The 18,219-nt window shown below is 26.4% G+C and overlaps 1 protein-coding gene across 1 annotated transcript; it reads left to right on the forward strand.

Annotated features, from left to right (window-relative positions):
• Nucleotides 1–11,225: 11,225 nt before the first annotated feature.
• LOC106770584 (cysteine proteinase RD21A-like) lies at nucleotides 11,226–11,835 on the forward strand. Its single transcript, XM_022785084.1, has 2 exons — nucleotides 11,226–11,455; nucleotides 11,565–11,835. Exons 1-2 carry the CDS (start codon nucleotides 11,357–11,359, stop codon nucleotides 11,739–11,741), a joined length of 276 nt encoding a protein of 91 aa, XP_022640805.1. The 5' UTR covers nucleotides 11,226–11,356; the 3' UTR covers nucleotides 11,742–11,835.
• The last annotated feature ends 6,384 nt before the right edge of the window (nucleotides 11,836–18,219 follow it).

Raw genomic sequence — 18,219 nt, forward strand, 5'->3', positions numbered from 1 at the left:
AAATAAAAAAATCTTTCCAAAAATAGAGACAACTAAATAGTTTAAACCTTACTTTTTAATAAGTTTCAGTCCATAAATTCATGCATTTAAATTTTTAGCTAACTCCGTATATTTCTTTTTAAATTTACTTCCCTATTATTCTATAGATTTTAAGTATATTTTTAACTAGCATTTAATAAAAACTATTTTAATACTTAAATTTCCTTTTATTTCGGAGCTCCTTTTGAAGTGACTGACATATTCCAACCAAACGGTTTAATTGCTTTACGATTCAATGCCCCTTTATAATTTTGGTATCCTTTCTTTAAATTTAAGTCTAATTATTTCTACTCATTTTCTTGAATTTATGATTTTCCAACCACTTATGACAATTATGTAAACTTTGCAATTTTGATAGTTTTGTCAAAGTAGTAATCTCGAATAATGAATGATAAGGGCTAGATTTTCTTCAAAGAATTATATACATATATATTATAAAAGTTTGATTTGATTAGTCATTGAAAAAAGGAGATATAAAAGTTTGATTTGATTAGTCAATGATAAAGTTGATTTTAATTATTTTTATTAATAAGTGAATATAGGGAATGAAATGAGAAGATATTTTTTCATTCGTGGAAAAGGGAAGAGATGGAGTATTATTGCACGTTGTTCATTACAAAAAAATCCTTAGATGCACAACAATAACTACGACTTATTGCCTATTCTATATAAGTTCTTAATATATGTATAATTTACTTAATGTATAAATTGAATTTTACTTATAAATAACTACGACTTATTTCTTTGTGATGATTTCACATCCAAATAGAAACTTAATTAGTGATTTTCTAAAAATAAAAATACAATTGTTAATTTACCTTATGTTTATATGAGTAAGTATTAAATATGATTTTAATTTTTAATTTTTTAATTTTAAAAACAAATTAATATTAACTTAAAATATGTTTGACATGTAATATTTTTTTAATGTACTCATGTTAAAATAATTATATTTGTTTATTTTTGAAGTTTGAAAATTAAACTATATTAAAATTTTGAAATAATGACTAATTTTAAGAATTAAAGATATGTTTAATTCTAAATTTAAATTATATCTTATGAGATGTTAATGTATAAGTAAATGAAAATTTTGTAAGTTTATATTAATAATACATCTGTAAGTTGGTTTATTAAGGAATATAATGTAATTTAAGTATTAAGTTATGTTATAGGATATCTAATGTATTTTGTTAAACCAAATACTATAAATATTGTTATAAACTAGTTAAAAGTTTATTGATATTTTTATGATTTATTTGTGAAATCTTAATTATAGTTAATAATATTGCAAGGAAAATAAATATTATTAACTACCAAAATTCGTTAATAATATATAAAATTCATTGATAAATTAAAATTTTTGACGATTTATTAACGGTCAAAAATTTGTCGTTAAATACATTATCTTGTTATTTTTTTTCACAACTTTAATATATATGTATATATATATATATATATATATATATATATATATATATATATATATATATATATATATATATATTACAAAGAGTTTTAACAAATCCAAATATCTTAATCAGATACACTCAAATTATTATATAATAATTTTTTTATATATTTTAAAAAATATCAGTTAATATAATTTAAAGACACCAGAGAGATAATAATAAAAAAAAAAAATCTAACAAAGAAAAACTAGTTTATCTTCGAAAATATGAAATAAAGTTGTGAACCTGTTAAAAAAATATGGTTACATGTATAGATGCAAATAAACAAAGTAACAATGTGTAATTATGGTTACAACTCGTAAGATATATATAGGAAAATTGCCAAATATTTTTACTAAATAATTAAAGTGTAATACTTTACTCCAAAAAGTGTATGATTGTAAGTTAAAAAATTATATTCGTAACAAGAAAAAAGAAGACTTCACTTATATGTTATAATATAATCAAAATTAATACATGTTAGTATCTATAATATAATTAGGACATGACACTACGGGATGAAGAATTCAATCAATTGATACATAATAAACTATATTACTATCGAGGATTACTAGAGACAATTGAAATAATGGAATACTTTGATAATTGAATATACTGCGAAAAATTTAATAAATGTTAATATAGATGTTTTAACTTAATAGAACCATTAATAATACATTCATTTAATTTAACATAATATTTATTTTTTTGTTACATTTCATGTGAATAAATGTATTTAACATAGTTAATGTATGATCGTTTATATTAGCTTATTCTATTTATCTGTAGTTGTTTTATAATTATGATGATGGTATATTAAGTATGAGCATATAACAATACATGATGTGGTAGAGATTTTATTTTTAATATTTTATGAACAACAGTTATATTTTCAAAGGGCAATTTAGTATTTAACATTTTATGCTATGACTACCTTACCTCTATTGCATAAAAACTATACATAAAAAACTGTATAGTGAATTAGGTAACTGTTAATTGATATAACTTTTTTTCTATTGAAAATTATATTAACGTAGATTTCTTTTGCATAAATTTCCATAATCAATTCTTCTTTACTAATTTGAATTCCAAAGTCTAAAGATTCGTCTATGGCTATAGTTGACTTTTACTGCAACCAGTAGTTGAATCTTATTATTTAGAATTTTAGGTGTCGCCAATAAAAAATCAATATTAAATCAAACATTTTATTCACGTGCTCAAATGTGTGGATGTAAAAGATGGACTTTGTTGTGAATTTTGTTTACATTGTCTTAAATCAAGAGCAAGTGTTTTAAAAAAATGAATACTGAAATTGCTTTTTTTTTTTTATAGTATAGTAGGTTTCCATTATACGATAAAGATTAATATTATATTTTTCTAAAAAATTTAAAAAGTTATAACTCACAACAAAAATACTCAAGCGTCGGTGATATATCTAATAAATAAATGTTACATAATAAAATCTAAAGACATTATGTTAATTTTATTACATGAGATTTGACCGCTAACTACTAAAAATATTATTTTTATGTTTTCAAATTTAAACCTATCACCTTTTTTTTTTATTATTATGATTTTTTTAGAACTGTGAAAATGAGTTATATATATATATATATATATATATATATATATATATATATATATATATATATATATATATATATATATATATATAAAAGAAAAAAAAAATACTCTAAACTTTCAACTCCTCACTTAAGTGGAAAATTATTTTAGATAAGAATTACCTTCTTTAATTGAAGTCTCCTAACTTGAGTAACTTAAGTGATATTACTAATATTACTAAAAAAGTTTTAATTGAAAGATGTGAATTTCGTATAATAATATTTTTGTCGTATTTATGGGTAATAATATTTTTGTTAAGGCCATAAAACCGTAGTAAATTTATATTATTCTTTAATTTTTATTTTGTTTTTAATTATAAATGTACTTACGTTAGAAGTATGATTCCCAAACACTATATTGTTTTGGTACAACATATCATATGATGATATATATAAAAAAGAATATTACTCCGATGATGACATTTTATAAAGTATCTTTTGATATTGATATCTTTATAATTTTTTATGTACTTTATATTTATTTTTTGTATTTCTTTCTAATAAATAGTAAGAGTAGTTAAATTCTGTACTAATGAAATAGTGATGATAAAAATTTAAGAAATGATTAACAACAGAGAATAATTTGATAGATTAACGTATTTCTAAATTTGAAGAAAGTTAATTTTTATTGGCGAACATAATTATGTTAGAAATTCCTTAGAAATGTAAGAGATAGAATATGATTGAGTTCAATGCATCTTGCTCTACAAACTAAAATGGTTCATGTACTGGGGATAGGTGGTAAAGTCTATATGTATCAGAAAAACAAAACAGCTATCATTATTCTTATAATTGCGTCATTAGTGCACTAGTCAAACCATGTAAATTCCAACACTCACTGCCTTGTGGAATTCAAAAAATCCTGTCATCTTAAACTCATCCTTTCAATTCTATATGAATTTTATAAACAACATATAATTAAACATGATTTACCTATTTATAAATTAAAGTAATATTTTCTCAAAAAATATAATATCTATATTTTTATGAGATGAATTATAATTTCGTGGCCCTATAATTTTTATGATATTTTAATATAGATAATTTCATCATCAAAAAATTTTGTTTACAAAAAGATATTTTTTTAAAATTTTAAAATTTGTATTTAAAGTTTAATATGATTTTTTAATTAAAATAAAATAAATAAGCATCATTTTATTATGATATAAGTTAAAAAAAAAGTGAGCATGAATTTTTAAAACAAATACATGTAGTGTGTATATATATCAGAGCTGTCAAAATGGGTAATCCGGCTCGGTCCACCACGAGTTGGTCACTTAGTGAGCCAACCCAATCCGACTCACTTATTAGCGAGCCAGAAAAATCTGAACCCAGCTCGACCCACCACGGGTTGGTGGGTAAATAGGTCGACTCACTAGCCCATTTAATTACAATATTTTTTAAATAAAAAAAATTACAAACTTTCTATATTCAAATTTAAACAAATTCCACTCCCAAAAAAAATGATGTTAAACTGAAGACAATTCAAAATAATAATAAAAAGCACAATATAATCCAAATGTCATCTAAAAACAAACACAAAAAACATACAAATAAGTTTTTTATATCCAATAAGTTTCGTAAATAGAATAATAAATTCAAAAAAAAAATTAGGTAGGTGGGTTGGCGGGCCAACCCAGCCCACCACGGGTTCAACCCGTATGATCCGGTTTAAATGAGTCGGGTTAAAATCTGACCCGCATAAAAAATATTAATTTTTTCAAACTCAACCCGACTTAAACTCGTGGTGAACCGGCTTGGCTTGCGGGTTGTGAACCATTTTGATGGTTCATATATATATATATATATATATATATATATATATATATATATATATATATATATATATATATATATATATTAAATGTGAGAGAAGTGCGTATTTAGTAATCCTTATTTAGTTTCTAGGCTATGGTGGTCTAACCTTTTTTTTTTTTCTTTTACGTAATGTTTTTAAAATTTCCACATGCAGATTATATAGTAACTATTTTTTTTTTTCAAAGAAGGCTGGATGGGTGGAAAATTATGACATTGTTTGACTGAGAAAAAGAAAAGGCAATCAGATGAAGAAAAAAAAGGTAAAGAGGCTAATTTAGACGAAATTGGTCATTTTTCAAGCTCCCTGTTTGCATTAGCAGATACTATATATATAAGATGTCAAAGGCAAATTTAATTCCAATTATTCATTACTTTCCTTAAAGTCAGTTTTATTTTATTTTTTTTTTCCATTTCTAAAAGTCGAACAAGTGGTAAACCTTTTACAAAGTTTAACACACATCACTAAATCAACTGTCAAGACCCATTACTTCTTTATTAGGATGCATTTGCTTCCAGGACGGTAAGGACTATATATTATTTTCATAAAAAAATTTAAAAAACGCAAATTTGCAATTTAGTTATTAAATCTTCAATCCAAATCAAACTAAATTAAACAATATGTTAAAGAAAAGTTAGATCCAAAATATTAAAAAGCAAATTCAATTCTAATAAATTTTTAATTATTTTCTTATTTGTATGGTTTTGAATGTCCATCGCATGAGATTTGTGTTCATTAAGGAAAAGTTTTAAATAGATAAAGGAGAGAAAGTTTATTGATAAGTTAAAATGTTCATGTTTATTTCATTTTATTTTTATTTCACTCAATTTTATTTTATCTCTCTCCAAGTTTGGAGAATAATTAAAATATTGTTATGTTATCTTATAGTTTTGCTGAGGTAAAAAAAGGTGATGATGAAGCTTCCTCGATCAATTGTTTTCATTCAAGTATATAGTTTATTCTTTTAAAGGAACTCATTTATATATTTTCGTCTTCTTTTTTAGAGTTTTGTAAATGAAAAAAGTTGTTTGGTGCATGATTTTATATTTGAAGACTTATTAGAGATTATTAGAAGTGAGTTTAAGCCTAACTCAACCTCACAAAACAGATTTGTAAGGTGAGGTTTGCACCTCACTTATATATTATATATTGGCCTTATCTTTAGTCGATGTGAGACTTTCAACACACCCCCTTCACGTCGAAGTATAGACATCTCGTGTGTGATAGTAGAAATTGGGTGGTTCAATAATGACTCTAATCATGGCTCTGATACCATATTAGAAGTGGAGTTCCTAGGTTAGAGCCTATCCTAGCGAGTTCTAAGTGGGCATTTTTGTTTCCACCCATTGTCGGACCGCTATTGGACCATCTAATTTCTACTATCACGCACGAGATGTCTATACTTCGACGTGAAGGGGGTGTGTTGGAAGTCTCACATCGACTAGAGATATGGCCAATTTATAATACATAAGTGAGGTGCAAACCTCACCTTATAAGCCGATATTGTGGGATTGAGTTAGGCTTAAACCCACTTTCTAATAGAGATTATATTAAATCTATGTAAATGTGAAATGAAGATTTTGATAATAGACATATTATCTTTAAGGAGAGTGAATATTAATATCTAATCAATGATATGATTATATAAATGCATAAATCGTTTTGTTAAATTATAATAAACAAGTGGAAAAATGGATAAATATATCTTTACAAGTGAAGGTTATAATGATGTAAAGTATATATGAAAACATTGGTTAGTACGAAGAGGATTGAATGATTTAATCATAATATAGGTGTTAAATTTGTAATATTTAATGTTTGTGAATTCTACTCTTTAGTATTATACATTAAAGTAGTTGCATATCAATTAATTGAAGTTTGAATAATGTGTACTAATTACATGCATTGCTTATCATTTCAAGCATGCTTAAATAACAGGTATATATCCCGAGCAAGACTAATAGTTTGAGTAAGAAAAATATCAAAAACAACTTTCATCTACCAAGCAGTAATTTGATTGCTAAAGTGTGATTTTCTATAACATGTAAGAAAACGACATATTAAATAAATATTCTTTGTTTTGTGATTCACTTAAATAAAGAAAAATGTGAAGTTAATAAATCAAATTGTATAGAAGGGTCTTACCAATTTGATTTTAAAACAGTCTAGTATAATGACACTTATCGTAAAGCTTTGCCTTGACAGTGACATAAACGTCAACAGTCTTCGATTGTTACTTTTTCACCTTTAATTAATATATGTTAATTTTAATGTAAGATTTTTTTGTCTGTTTATTTTTTCACCATACTGCTTGCTAATTTATTGAATATAAAAATGGTAGGAAGGAAAAGTTAGAAGTCTTCATTGAAATCCTTCGAGATTGAAGAAACGTAACATAGAAGAAAGGTAGAATATTATTGTAAAAAATCTGAGAGTAAAATGTCAAAGGTATAACAAGCGTTAATGATTTGTTTTCTCCTTTTGGTAAACATCGGAAATTTCAAATGAATACCTGTGTTGATGATTGTCACTTTCTTAGACACTTAATTAAAGCCATGGGAAAGGAAAAGAGTGTGTTTTACTTTTACGGGGAACATCCTTTCTTTCTATGTTTTTCTTCTGTCTTTTAGTCCCCTAATTCTCTGTATATCATACATAATATAATATATTAATCTCAAATTATCTATATACAAATATCATGTATATTAAAATATTAGGAACGATGAATATTTTTCTATCACGACTAATTTTGTCACTAAAATTAATAGTTAACCTTTATGAATAACATTATACAATGTTATTCATAAATTATCTATGTTAATTTTGTCACTAATAATTTATACAATGAAAACATTATATATTATCTATGTTAGAAATATATGTCACGACTAATTGTGTGCTATACATTTTTTTATGTTAGAAATCATACATTAATTATTTAATTTTGTAAAATGAAGTTAAATTTAAAATATATTTCTTAAGTAAAAATTACAAGATAATGTGCAATAATGAATAATCTGTGGAAGAAATTCAAATTGGATGAGATGAGGTATGAGAAAGGAAGAAACAAGGAGAAGTAAAGGTATCTTATCCAATATGCATGCACAGAGAAAAAACTACATAGTGATAGTAGTGACGAATACAATGTTTAAGATATACATGCGCCTAACCTTGACTAGCTTGTCAATGAAGTGGTGATATAGGACCAAGATGTTACAAAATATTATGAAATTAATGTAATGTGTGTCAAATTATTTATATAGAATTTTTTTTGTTTTGTTTTCGTGTCTATATTTATTTCATAGTTTTATTCTTTAAATAAACAACATATTTTTAAAATTAAAATGATTTTTTTATGAATTTTACATTTTTACAGTTAATGAACTCGATGAAGGTTTTAGACAACACATGTTATTGAGATTTTAGACAGTACATGTCAAAAAGTTGTCAAAAAAAAGTTGTTAAAGAGACTTTTTTTTCATATAGTAGTGGGTGAAGAGATGTAAAAGTTATGGAGGTAGCTTAATCTTTTGCAAAAAGATCTTTTAACAACTATTTTTTGACAATGGTTACGTGATAGCTTGTGATGGATCCGTTTCAAATATTTTTTATACATAAATTCAAATATATCAATAACATGATAACACTTATCTTGTTGTCAAAAAATTATTAAAAGATAATTGTTAAAATATGAAGATCATTTTCTTTTATAGGAAGTAGTACATACGTATTACAAGTTTTGAAGTGAGAAGATTAGGTGGATGTGTTGAAGGAGTCAAATTTCGCGGTTCAGGATTTGACAAATAAAGCATGGTCTGAAAATATCTATCATGTGGGTTGCATATTTATTATCTCTCTGCACTCCTAACATGTATGTCTTTGACAAAACTAAGGACTAACATGGTGAATGCAAGAGAATGAAAAAAAGTAGGTGTTGTGTTGTTGTCTTATATTCTATGCTTGCATATTTATTAATGTATATATTCTTTAACAAGATTTTTTATCAGTTATAATTTATTAATTCAAATTAACTTTTTTTATTTCTTAAAATTTATTTATTAAAAATTAAAAAAAAATAGTACAACTCACATTTTACTTTCTCAATCTTTGCTCAGATTTTCAGCCGATGCAAAAAGTAAGTAGCTTGACCATGCCATGGCATGACATGCTATATGTGAGAATTATATAAGATTATTAATGGAAATGGAAGAGGGAAATTGTGGTGTTGAGGTGTGGATGATGACGAATAATTTGTGAAAAATAATTTCGATTTAACTCATTAAAAAATTAATTTAATTGACACTTGTACAATAATTTGGTCATACATTATCATGGTGAAACATAGTTAGATTGTTTAGCGACTTTTTAATATTGTTGGTTAAATTTAAGTATTTCTAAAATTTAGAGATTAAATTAAATCAAAGTTTTAAAGAATAATTATTTATTTTTCATTAAAGTTTAAAAATAAAAACATATTTAATCTTAATATTAATATACATGTGACTATATTGATAAATATATTTGAGACGTATTAGTGTAGAAATTGTAAGGATGGAAAAAATTCAAAGCAGTGGATAGGATAAGTGTATGTCAGTTATTGGACCGTTCAATTTTAAGAGCGATATATAAATGAGAATTTCAAACTTTCGTTTCATACTCTGTAAGTATTGTATCTCTCTCCAAAACTCTGAATCCTTCTTTTCTCCTCTTCCTCTCTGGATTTTTTTTTTATCTCACTCCATTTATTCAAAAATCAAGCCGTGTATAAACAATCAGGGTGTCAAAAGCTTCTCTTTCACCGATCAATTTAAAGTCAGTAAGTTCATCCTCTCTCCCTAAAAATTCTGTTTTCTGACACATGCAAGCCAAGTTTCTGATTGCATGTGTTCATCATCTTCTTCTTTTCATTTTTTATCACGTTCTCAGTCTTTTGGTTGATCTTTTCTTCTCGGTCAATGTTATTTAGGTGTTCTTAGATTTCCTTGAGGTTCAAGCAATTTTTTTGAAGGTGTTAAAAAGTTGTTTTGTTAGGTTAGAGGTAAGGGAAACTAGTTAATTTAATTACTTAGTTTATGTTGTATGAAAATGTTGTATGATGATTCTGCATTTGTATGAAACTAATTGATTGGGTGTTCGGTATGGCTTTTGTGGACTGCTAAGTGCTGAATTCATGTTAATGGTGATTATGTATAATTCTAGTACAGTGGTCGAGTGAATGGTGAGGAAGTGTGGTAGTGAAAATGGGGAAATGGTGTTCGGTGTGAGTTTGATCTGTATGGTGAAAATGGGTAGGTTGTTTAAGATTTGTTAGAACCCTTAAGTGACTCAACAATATACCAAAAGTATGAAATCTGATTTTCAGTCATTTAGTGTTCATAATGTTGCAGAAGTTTTGTAGAATTATGCAGAAAGTTTAGCATTCGCTGTTGACTACTCGACCATGTTCAGGTATTCGGTTTTAACTGCGTTCGGCCTCTTGTGGCCCTACCTGTTAATAACCATTTGGTTATGTTTTAGTACTCGTTCTAGTGTACTATTTGGTCATACTATTGTATCGTTCGGTCTCTTACGGTAGTGTTCGGTTCTGTATAAATGCTCGGGTTCCCATTAGGATTTGGTATACTGTAGTGTTCAATTTCTATATAGTATTCGGTCTCTTCTAGTGGTCAGTTTTGATAGGGTTTAGCCACTTCTTCATCTTTACCTAGTATGGACCATTCGGTCCTATTTTGTAAATAGTGAAAGACCGTTCGGTCTTACACTAAGTATTCGTTTTCAGATATTAATATTTTATCTAAGTTCTTAGTACTTGGTCTAAGCTCCGAGTGTTCGGTTATTCTAATTATTTGATCCCAATCTGTATTCGGGTCATGTATGGGCCTTACTCTCACTAGTACAAAAATCATATTTTATGACGTACAAAAACAAACTATGTACGTCATAGTTCGTTTTTGTACGTCATAAAATATGATTTTTGTACTAGTGGTTCTATCTTTTTGGATTTCTTCAGGGAACGACCTTCTTCAGGGGATCGACCTTCTTCTTTCTGCTTCGGTCTTTCACCATTTTCGACCAGTACATGAACGCAGTAGCCGTAGCTACTAAACCTACGTAAACCATATGCTTCATTTTCAGTATTTTCTATTCAAGTTCCTCCCTCTATTGTCCTGCTAGTTGTGTATCTTTCTCCAAAACCCTCCCTTTCTAAAACCCTCCGCTTCGAAGACCCTTATGATTTTCACAATAAAATGTTATTTCAATTAACTAAAGTTTTGTCCAAAAAATAAAATGTAGGGAGCTGTTGGTCATTCTCAGTAATTGGTGCTGTGGAAGGAATTAATAAGATAGTGACTGGCGAACTGATTTCATTATCAGAACAAGAATTGGTGGATTGTGATACAGGATATAACATGGGATGCAATGGATGACTTATGGACTATGCATTTGAGTTCATCATCAACAATGGAGGCATCGATTCCGAGGAGGATTACCCTTACCGTGTTGTTGATGGTACATGTGACCAGTATAGGGTTAGTAACTTGGTCCTGATCTTTTAAGAAAATAATTGCTTCTAAAACATAGTTATCAATCAAATTCTTATGTTCCTTTGTTTTGTTTGTTTATTTTGCTAATGTGCAGAAAAATGCCAAAGTTGGTTCTATTGATTCTTATGAAGATGTTAATTCCTATGATGAGTTAACATTGAAAAGGGCCGTTGCAAATCAACCCGTGAGCGTTGCTATTGAAGGAGGAGGAAGGAAATTTCAATCTGATTTTATTCATGACCTGGGAAAAGAAGGTGTGCCTATTGCATAGAAAGAAGTAGAATGGGAAGATCCAAAGTCCAAAGTTTTGAGTCTAAGTGAAAAACATGTGGTTTATTTTTTGCTTTTGATTAGAACATAAAAACTTCCACTCTTTTCCTATTCAATTTTAAACAAAATTGGTTTTGCAATGTTGACATAATTTTTTAATCAGTATATTTCATATTTGTCAGGGTATCTTCTCTGGAAGATGTGGAACAACACTAAATCATGGTGTTGTGGCTGTTGGGTATGGTACAGAAAACGATCATGATTATTGGATTGTGAGGAATTCATGGGGTGCTGATTGGGGAGAGGAAGGATACATCAGAATGGAAAGAAATCTGGATAACAACAGATCAGGAAAGTGTGGAATTGCGATCTAGTCATCTTATCCCGTTAAGAGTAGTCCAAACCCACCCATTTTGCTGATTGTAAAATACGAAGTTTGATTTAGATAACCATTGGATTTAAACTACTTGATGGAGCAGTTATCTTCAATTACTAGTGATTAAAGAAAATATGATTTTTGTACGTCATAGTTCGTTTTTGTACGTCATAAAATATGATTTTTGTACTAGTGTCTTCAAATATGATCATTCGATCATATTCATGGGTGGTAGTTGTTTTCGTTCGGTTTAACCTTATTAAGAAACTTTTAATCTCTAAAATGGTTTCGGTGATATTGTACTTCAAGTATTTATTTCACTGGTTTAAATATATTATGCTTGACAAATAATGTTGATATTGTGTGTGTATAGGTGTATGATTGTATTATATTTTTGCTTAAATTGTGTGATTATATGATTCTTAAATTACACTAGTTTATCATTCTTTTCTGTTTTGCCATGTTTACCCATTCGATTTATCCTTTGCAATGATTATTCTGTGGGTGTGAGCAGAGGGTGAGGATGTCTCAGTGGAGCAAGCTCTGGATGGAGAGGATCCACCCGTTTAATATAGTTTGCAGTAGTTTAGGACTTTGTATAGATTTTTAATTTTATAGTTATTCTGAGGTGATTGCAATGTTAATATTTCAATACATATTTGATAATCATTCTATCATATCATTTTATATGAAAATTTTATTATGTAATTTAAAACTATATTTTGAGATGTTACAAAAATCATGATATTCTTTTCCCTTAATGTTGAAGACAACTCAAAATTGTGCATTTCATTTTTATAGATTGCAAGATCATATTTAAACATGTTTATTAATCAAATTAGAAAATGACTTTCATAAAAATTTAACCTTACACCCAATGACATTGGTTTAATTTAAATCATGTGCAACACTGGTTTAGAATTGTTCACTAAACAAATGTCAAGCTCCCATAATTACACAAGAATGTTTACGTTCTTCTTATTTTTTTTTTTTTTTTCACAAAGTAAATGATTGAAGTAGATCTTGAGATTAACATAAAATTTGCAGAAAATTGGATCAGTTTTCTTCAAAAAGTAAAATGATAGATTACTCACCCTTTTAAATAATTAAAAATATTTACCAGAACCTGAGTAGCATTTTTTAAATTATTATCTCATAGCATAATTAGCAGCACGTTTTCAAAAAAAGAAAAAAAAGAAAAATACTAAGTATTTTCATTTTAACCTACCAAAATAAAACTAACGGTTAAACTATACATTTTCTTTAATTGGAGTCAAATCCAAACTCAGAGTCAAAGTATCTAGCTGGATCCATATTTTTTTCAATCCGTGTCATGATATAGCTGCTGATTTCAAAACACAATGCAGTTTAAGTTTGAAGTATTAATTTCAATCTTGTAAATCAATTAAAATTTGTGATGCATTTTGTATTGTTTGATCGATTAAAGATAAAATTAATTTATAATATATAAATAAGATATAAACTTCGTATTAGAAACAAATTTTGTGAAATTAAAATAGAGTTAAAGTCCATTTCTATAATTATCAGTATAAGTATATGAATGAAATGTTAATTTAATATAAAAAGTAGGAAATGAAAAGGTGGGTTAGAATTATATACAGAGAGAGAAGAGAGAAACATTATTCTAATGTAAAAGGATGTTTATTTTGAAACTTAGGTGGTTTGATGGTGGAAAGCGCCAATCAGCAGGTCATGGTCACAGAAACCTCCTCCATCTGTGTCTCACAATCACTCTAATGGAGGGCCCTTGTGCTTTTTTAGGTTTTCTACAACTCATTTACGCAATTCGTATTTTATATATAAAACTGTGTTTTAAATATATGTGATTGATGTAAAATTATTTTATAATCAATAATAATCATAAATATTAGAATAATGATATTTAGATAATATTTTTTTGACAATATTGATTACGTGTCAATATGTGATTGGTCAAAAATTACTCCACAATAATGTTTATGATTATTATTATTGATTGTGGAATAATTTTTGACCAATCACATATTGACACGTAATCAATATTCAAATATTATCAAAAAAATGTTGTCTAAATATCATTATCTTAAATACTGTCATAAATTAATCACAAAATAGCACGATTAGTGTTAAAATGTTGTTAAACTATCATATATTATATATATATATATATATATATATATATATATTCAACTTCTGGTTCCTTTATTCCTTCTTTCTATAACCTAGTATCTTAACCTTTGACTTATTCTCTAAACACAACACATTCTTTTTCTAAGACTAACTGTTTCATCTTCTTCGCCTCCATCATAAGAACTACTTTCTCGTTTCTTTTTTTATCTCTTCTTTTCTCCAGAAAAGGAAAAAAAATGAACTTGATGCCACCATCATAGCTACAAACTACTATATTTGTTTGTTTCAGAAAAGTAAATTTGAACTTGATGCCCCATCATGGGTAAGATGTCATATCAAATTACCACAATATCAAATACCAGTCTTCTCAACTCGCAATATTCACTTTCTTTATTATTTATTACCTAGTAATTTCATCATAATCAACACCCTGTCAAAATCACCATCTTCCTCATCACAAGTAAACCCTTTTACGAGACTGGGAATAAAATATTATCACTAGTTACAGTTTCTGCAAAGTTGGTTTCACCATCAAGGTGGAAATCTACTTTCCTTCAACAATAACAAAAAAAAAATAAAAGCATAACTTTACGTTTTACTGGATTGTATCATAAGGATTTAAAAGAATTCTGTTAAAATTCAACATAAACTTTTATTAAACATATTAAAAAAAATACATGTTCTTAATTAGACATATTTTAATATGAAAATTCTTCAATTTAATGTGTTTTTTTTTTTTAAATTTCCTTTTGTATTTTGTTTGTTTCAAGGTAATAAAGAATAAAAAAACTAATAAATTACAAATAGCACAAATTTAAAGATATTTATATTAAATAAATTCATGATAAATCATATTTTTCATACGTAATTAATAATCAATTTAGTTATAAATATTAAGAAAACATGTATACTAATTAATTATATCAAGAATATTTTTACTGATTAATGTTTACGTACCCTTATATTAAATGATTAGATAGCCATTTCGATTATGTTTTATATAATTGAATATAATTTATTATAATAAGAATATAATTGATTATATTAGTATTTTTTACTAATATTTATGTTTTTTACTACAATAAAACAAATAGTTGAAAGAATATGGTTAAAATAATAATTAAGAATAAATTAAAAATGAATAATAAAGATAGTTTTATTTTCTATTTTCTTTTATCACTTCCCTACTGCCCATGAACTTTTATTTTTCAATGCTTTGTAAATCAAACAAATTAAAATTCAAATATATTTTAGAAGATTCGTTTTTTTTCTTATTTTTCAACCACATTTTTAATAATAATTCCTATTATTTCTAAAAATTTCAAAAATACAATACTTCATGCCCTTATTTTCGCTAGTTTTTAAGAATAAGATACACAACCTTTGCATGTTTCTTCATACTATTAATACACAATATTTGAAATATTGCTTTCACAAGAAAAGTAAAAATATATATATTTTTTAATAAGTTTAATATGATAATATAGAAATAAATCAATTTATATTTGTGGAACTTTTTTTTTTCTGGTATGATATTAGAGTATACTCTAATAAAGTTTTATAGATATATATTTCATGCTATCTTTTATCAGTCTACGCATAAAATATATATTTTAAAATGAAAGAAGTGAATTGAATATTTCACATAAATTAAAAATATACGATCAACTTACAGTATTTAAATGAGTTAAATATTTTCATTACAAGTTGATTTTATAAAAATGAATTAATAAAATTTAAACTCACTCCTCAATATAACTAAACTTATACTTTTTTATTTGGGTAAACATCCCTTAGACATAATTTTGTATTACTCCCAATAAAATAATATGTAGTGCATTCAATTCCATTACCAACTACATGATTTTTTATTTTTTTATTACATCCATATCTCAAGTTTTGGATCACATTAATTAATTGATAAAAAGAAAATTATGAGAAATTTTCAAATATATAACAGTGTTAAGTTATTTATCTCTTAAATTTGATTTTGTGTATTATAAATTTGCAGTGTGAGGTATGGAAATGGAGATAGGTAATTGATAAACAGCATAAGGAAATGTATGAAATGTGTGTACATATACATACATAAGTGGCAAATTGTACACATGGATGAGAGTGGGAAAGGGAAGTGTGTTGCCTTTGTTGTCACAATCCACGTGCTTCCGTCCATACCTCCACATGCTCATGCATCACACCATCCTCATCAATTTTTTATTTTATTTTTTTATAACAATAAAATTATTTAACTATTTTACTCTTTTTTTATTCTCGAATCAAATCTCTCATAATTAATTAAGTTAAAATAATCATACCATGCCTATTATTTTAACCCTTTTCTAATGTTAACATCTTTTAAAACAATTTTACACAAGACTGTGTCATTTATTCTCCAGTTTAATCCAAGTACACTTGTTTAGTCCTTAAATCTGCTTGAGAGTAGTCAATGTTAAAGACAAATTGGTTGTATATGAACATAAATACATACATATGAATAGAGAATAAAATAATTTTAATATTGGTAGTCATTTTAAAGCTTTTTCTGTTCTTTACTTAAAGTAGAAAGACTTTGCTCTTCTTTTTTTTAAAAAAAAAATGGGCCAATAGTTTGGATAGCTTTTGTAGGTTGTAAGGGACTTTCTTCCAGCACCCCTTATTTGATTTTGAAGCCCATTATAATTTTGCCGAATATATATAAATTATTAAATTAATTAGATAAGTACTAATTACTATTTATCCACCCGTATTTATTATTGCATTGCTATATTTACTTCTCCCGCTTTCTCAAGTCACTTTCATGGAGCATTTAACGACGCTTTTTTTCAATGTTCTTCTTCTTTTGAAGACTAATTTAAATTAAATTGATTACCAATTTATTATTAATATTAAATTTAAATCTTCAAGTGTCGAAAAATTAAGTTAAAATTTTAATTCTGTCAAGAAGTAAATGTACAGTTTCAATACGTTGAATAATTGAAATGATGATTTGCACAAAAAAAATTAAAAGAAAAAAATTATACTACCCATTAGGTTAGGCATCCATTTTTCAACGGGAGATAAAATCACAACTATCTATTTCTCTTTCCTCCATTACAAAAATGATACATACTTTTTTAAAAGGTTTAAACCATTTAGTTGTTTATATTTTCGGGAGGTTTTCTCATTTTGATCCCGTCTTATTAGAATCTCCAATTGAGTTCTTATAAGTATTAATTTCAATCAATTAAGCCTCTGTCATTAAATTTAGTTAACGGAGTTAACTTTTTTACACAGCTGGAATGATGACCTATTAATTTCTGTAAATGTGGCCTATTTATTGAAATTAACACTTATAGGGACTCAATTGAGAATTCTAATAAAATGGAATCAAAATGGAAAAATCTCCCAAAAATAGGGACAACTAAATGGTTTAAACCTTTTAAAAAAGTAATATTTTCTTCTTTCCTACGTGTATTTTGAAGTGTCATCATTCTAAATTGGCGTTTTTCTAGTTGACTACCTGAAAGGTAGGTCATATATACCAATAAAATACATTTTATACAATAAAAATATTTGTATGTTATGCATTTTATTGCAAATACTTGTGTTAAAAGGTGTTATTAACTATAATATATTATGCCGTCAACTATAATATACGTCCAACGTCATAAGCCCGTATCATACACTCAACTATTGCTTAATGCACTCCCACAATTACTGAGTACATTCCCATTATAATACAAACCCTTTTTCTTTTACATCAAGTATCATCAAATGCTTTCATCATAATACAATTTCCATATAAGAGGATTTTACAAAAATAACAATGATAATTTCACAAATTTTCTTAGTTTGATTTTGCTTTCAACGTCACTGATTTGATTGAACTCCTGCAATTATTGAATGGTTGATTGTCAGTTGATATTGAATAACTTCTTTTGTTGATGTTATTTTTTTAATTGTTGTAAATATCTTTGTTGTTTTAAATCAATAT

Source organism: Vigna radiata, chromosome 8 (assembly GCF_000741045.1).
Source record: "Vigna radiata var. radiata cultivar VC1973A chromosome 8, Vradiata_ver6, whole genome shotgun sequence".
NCBI classification, from domain to species: Eukaryota; Viridiplantae; Streptophyta; class Magnoliopsida; order Fabales; family Fabaceae; genus Vigna; species Vigna radiata.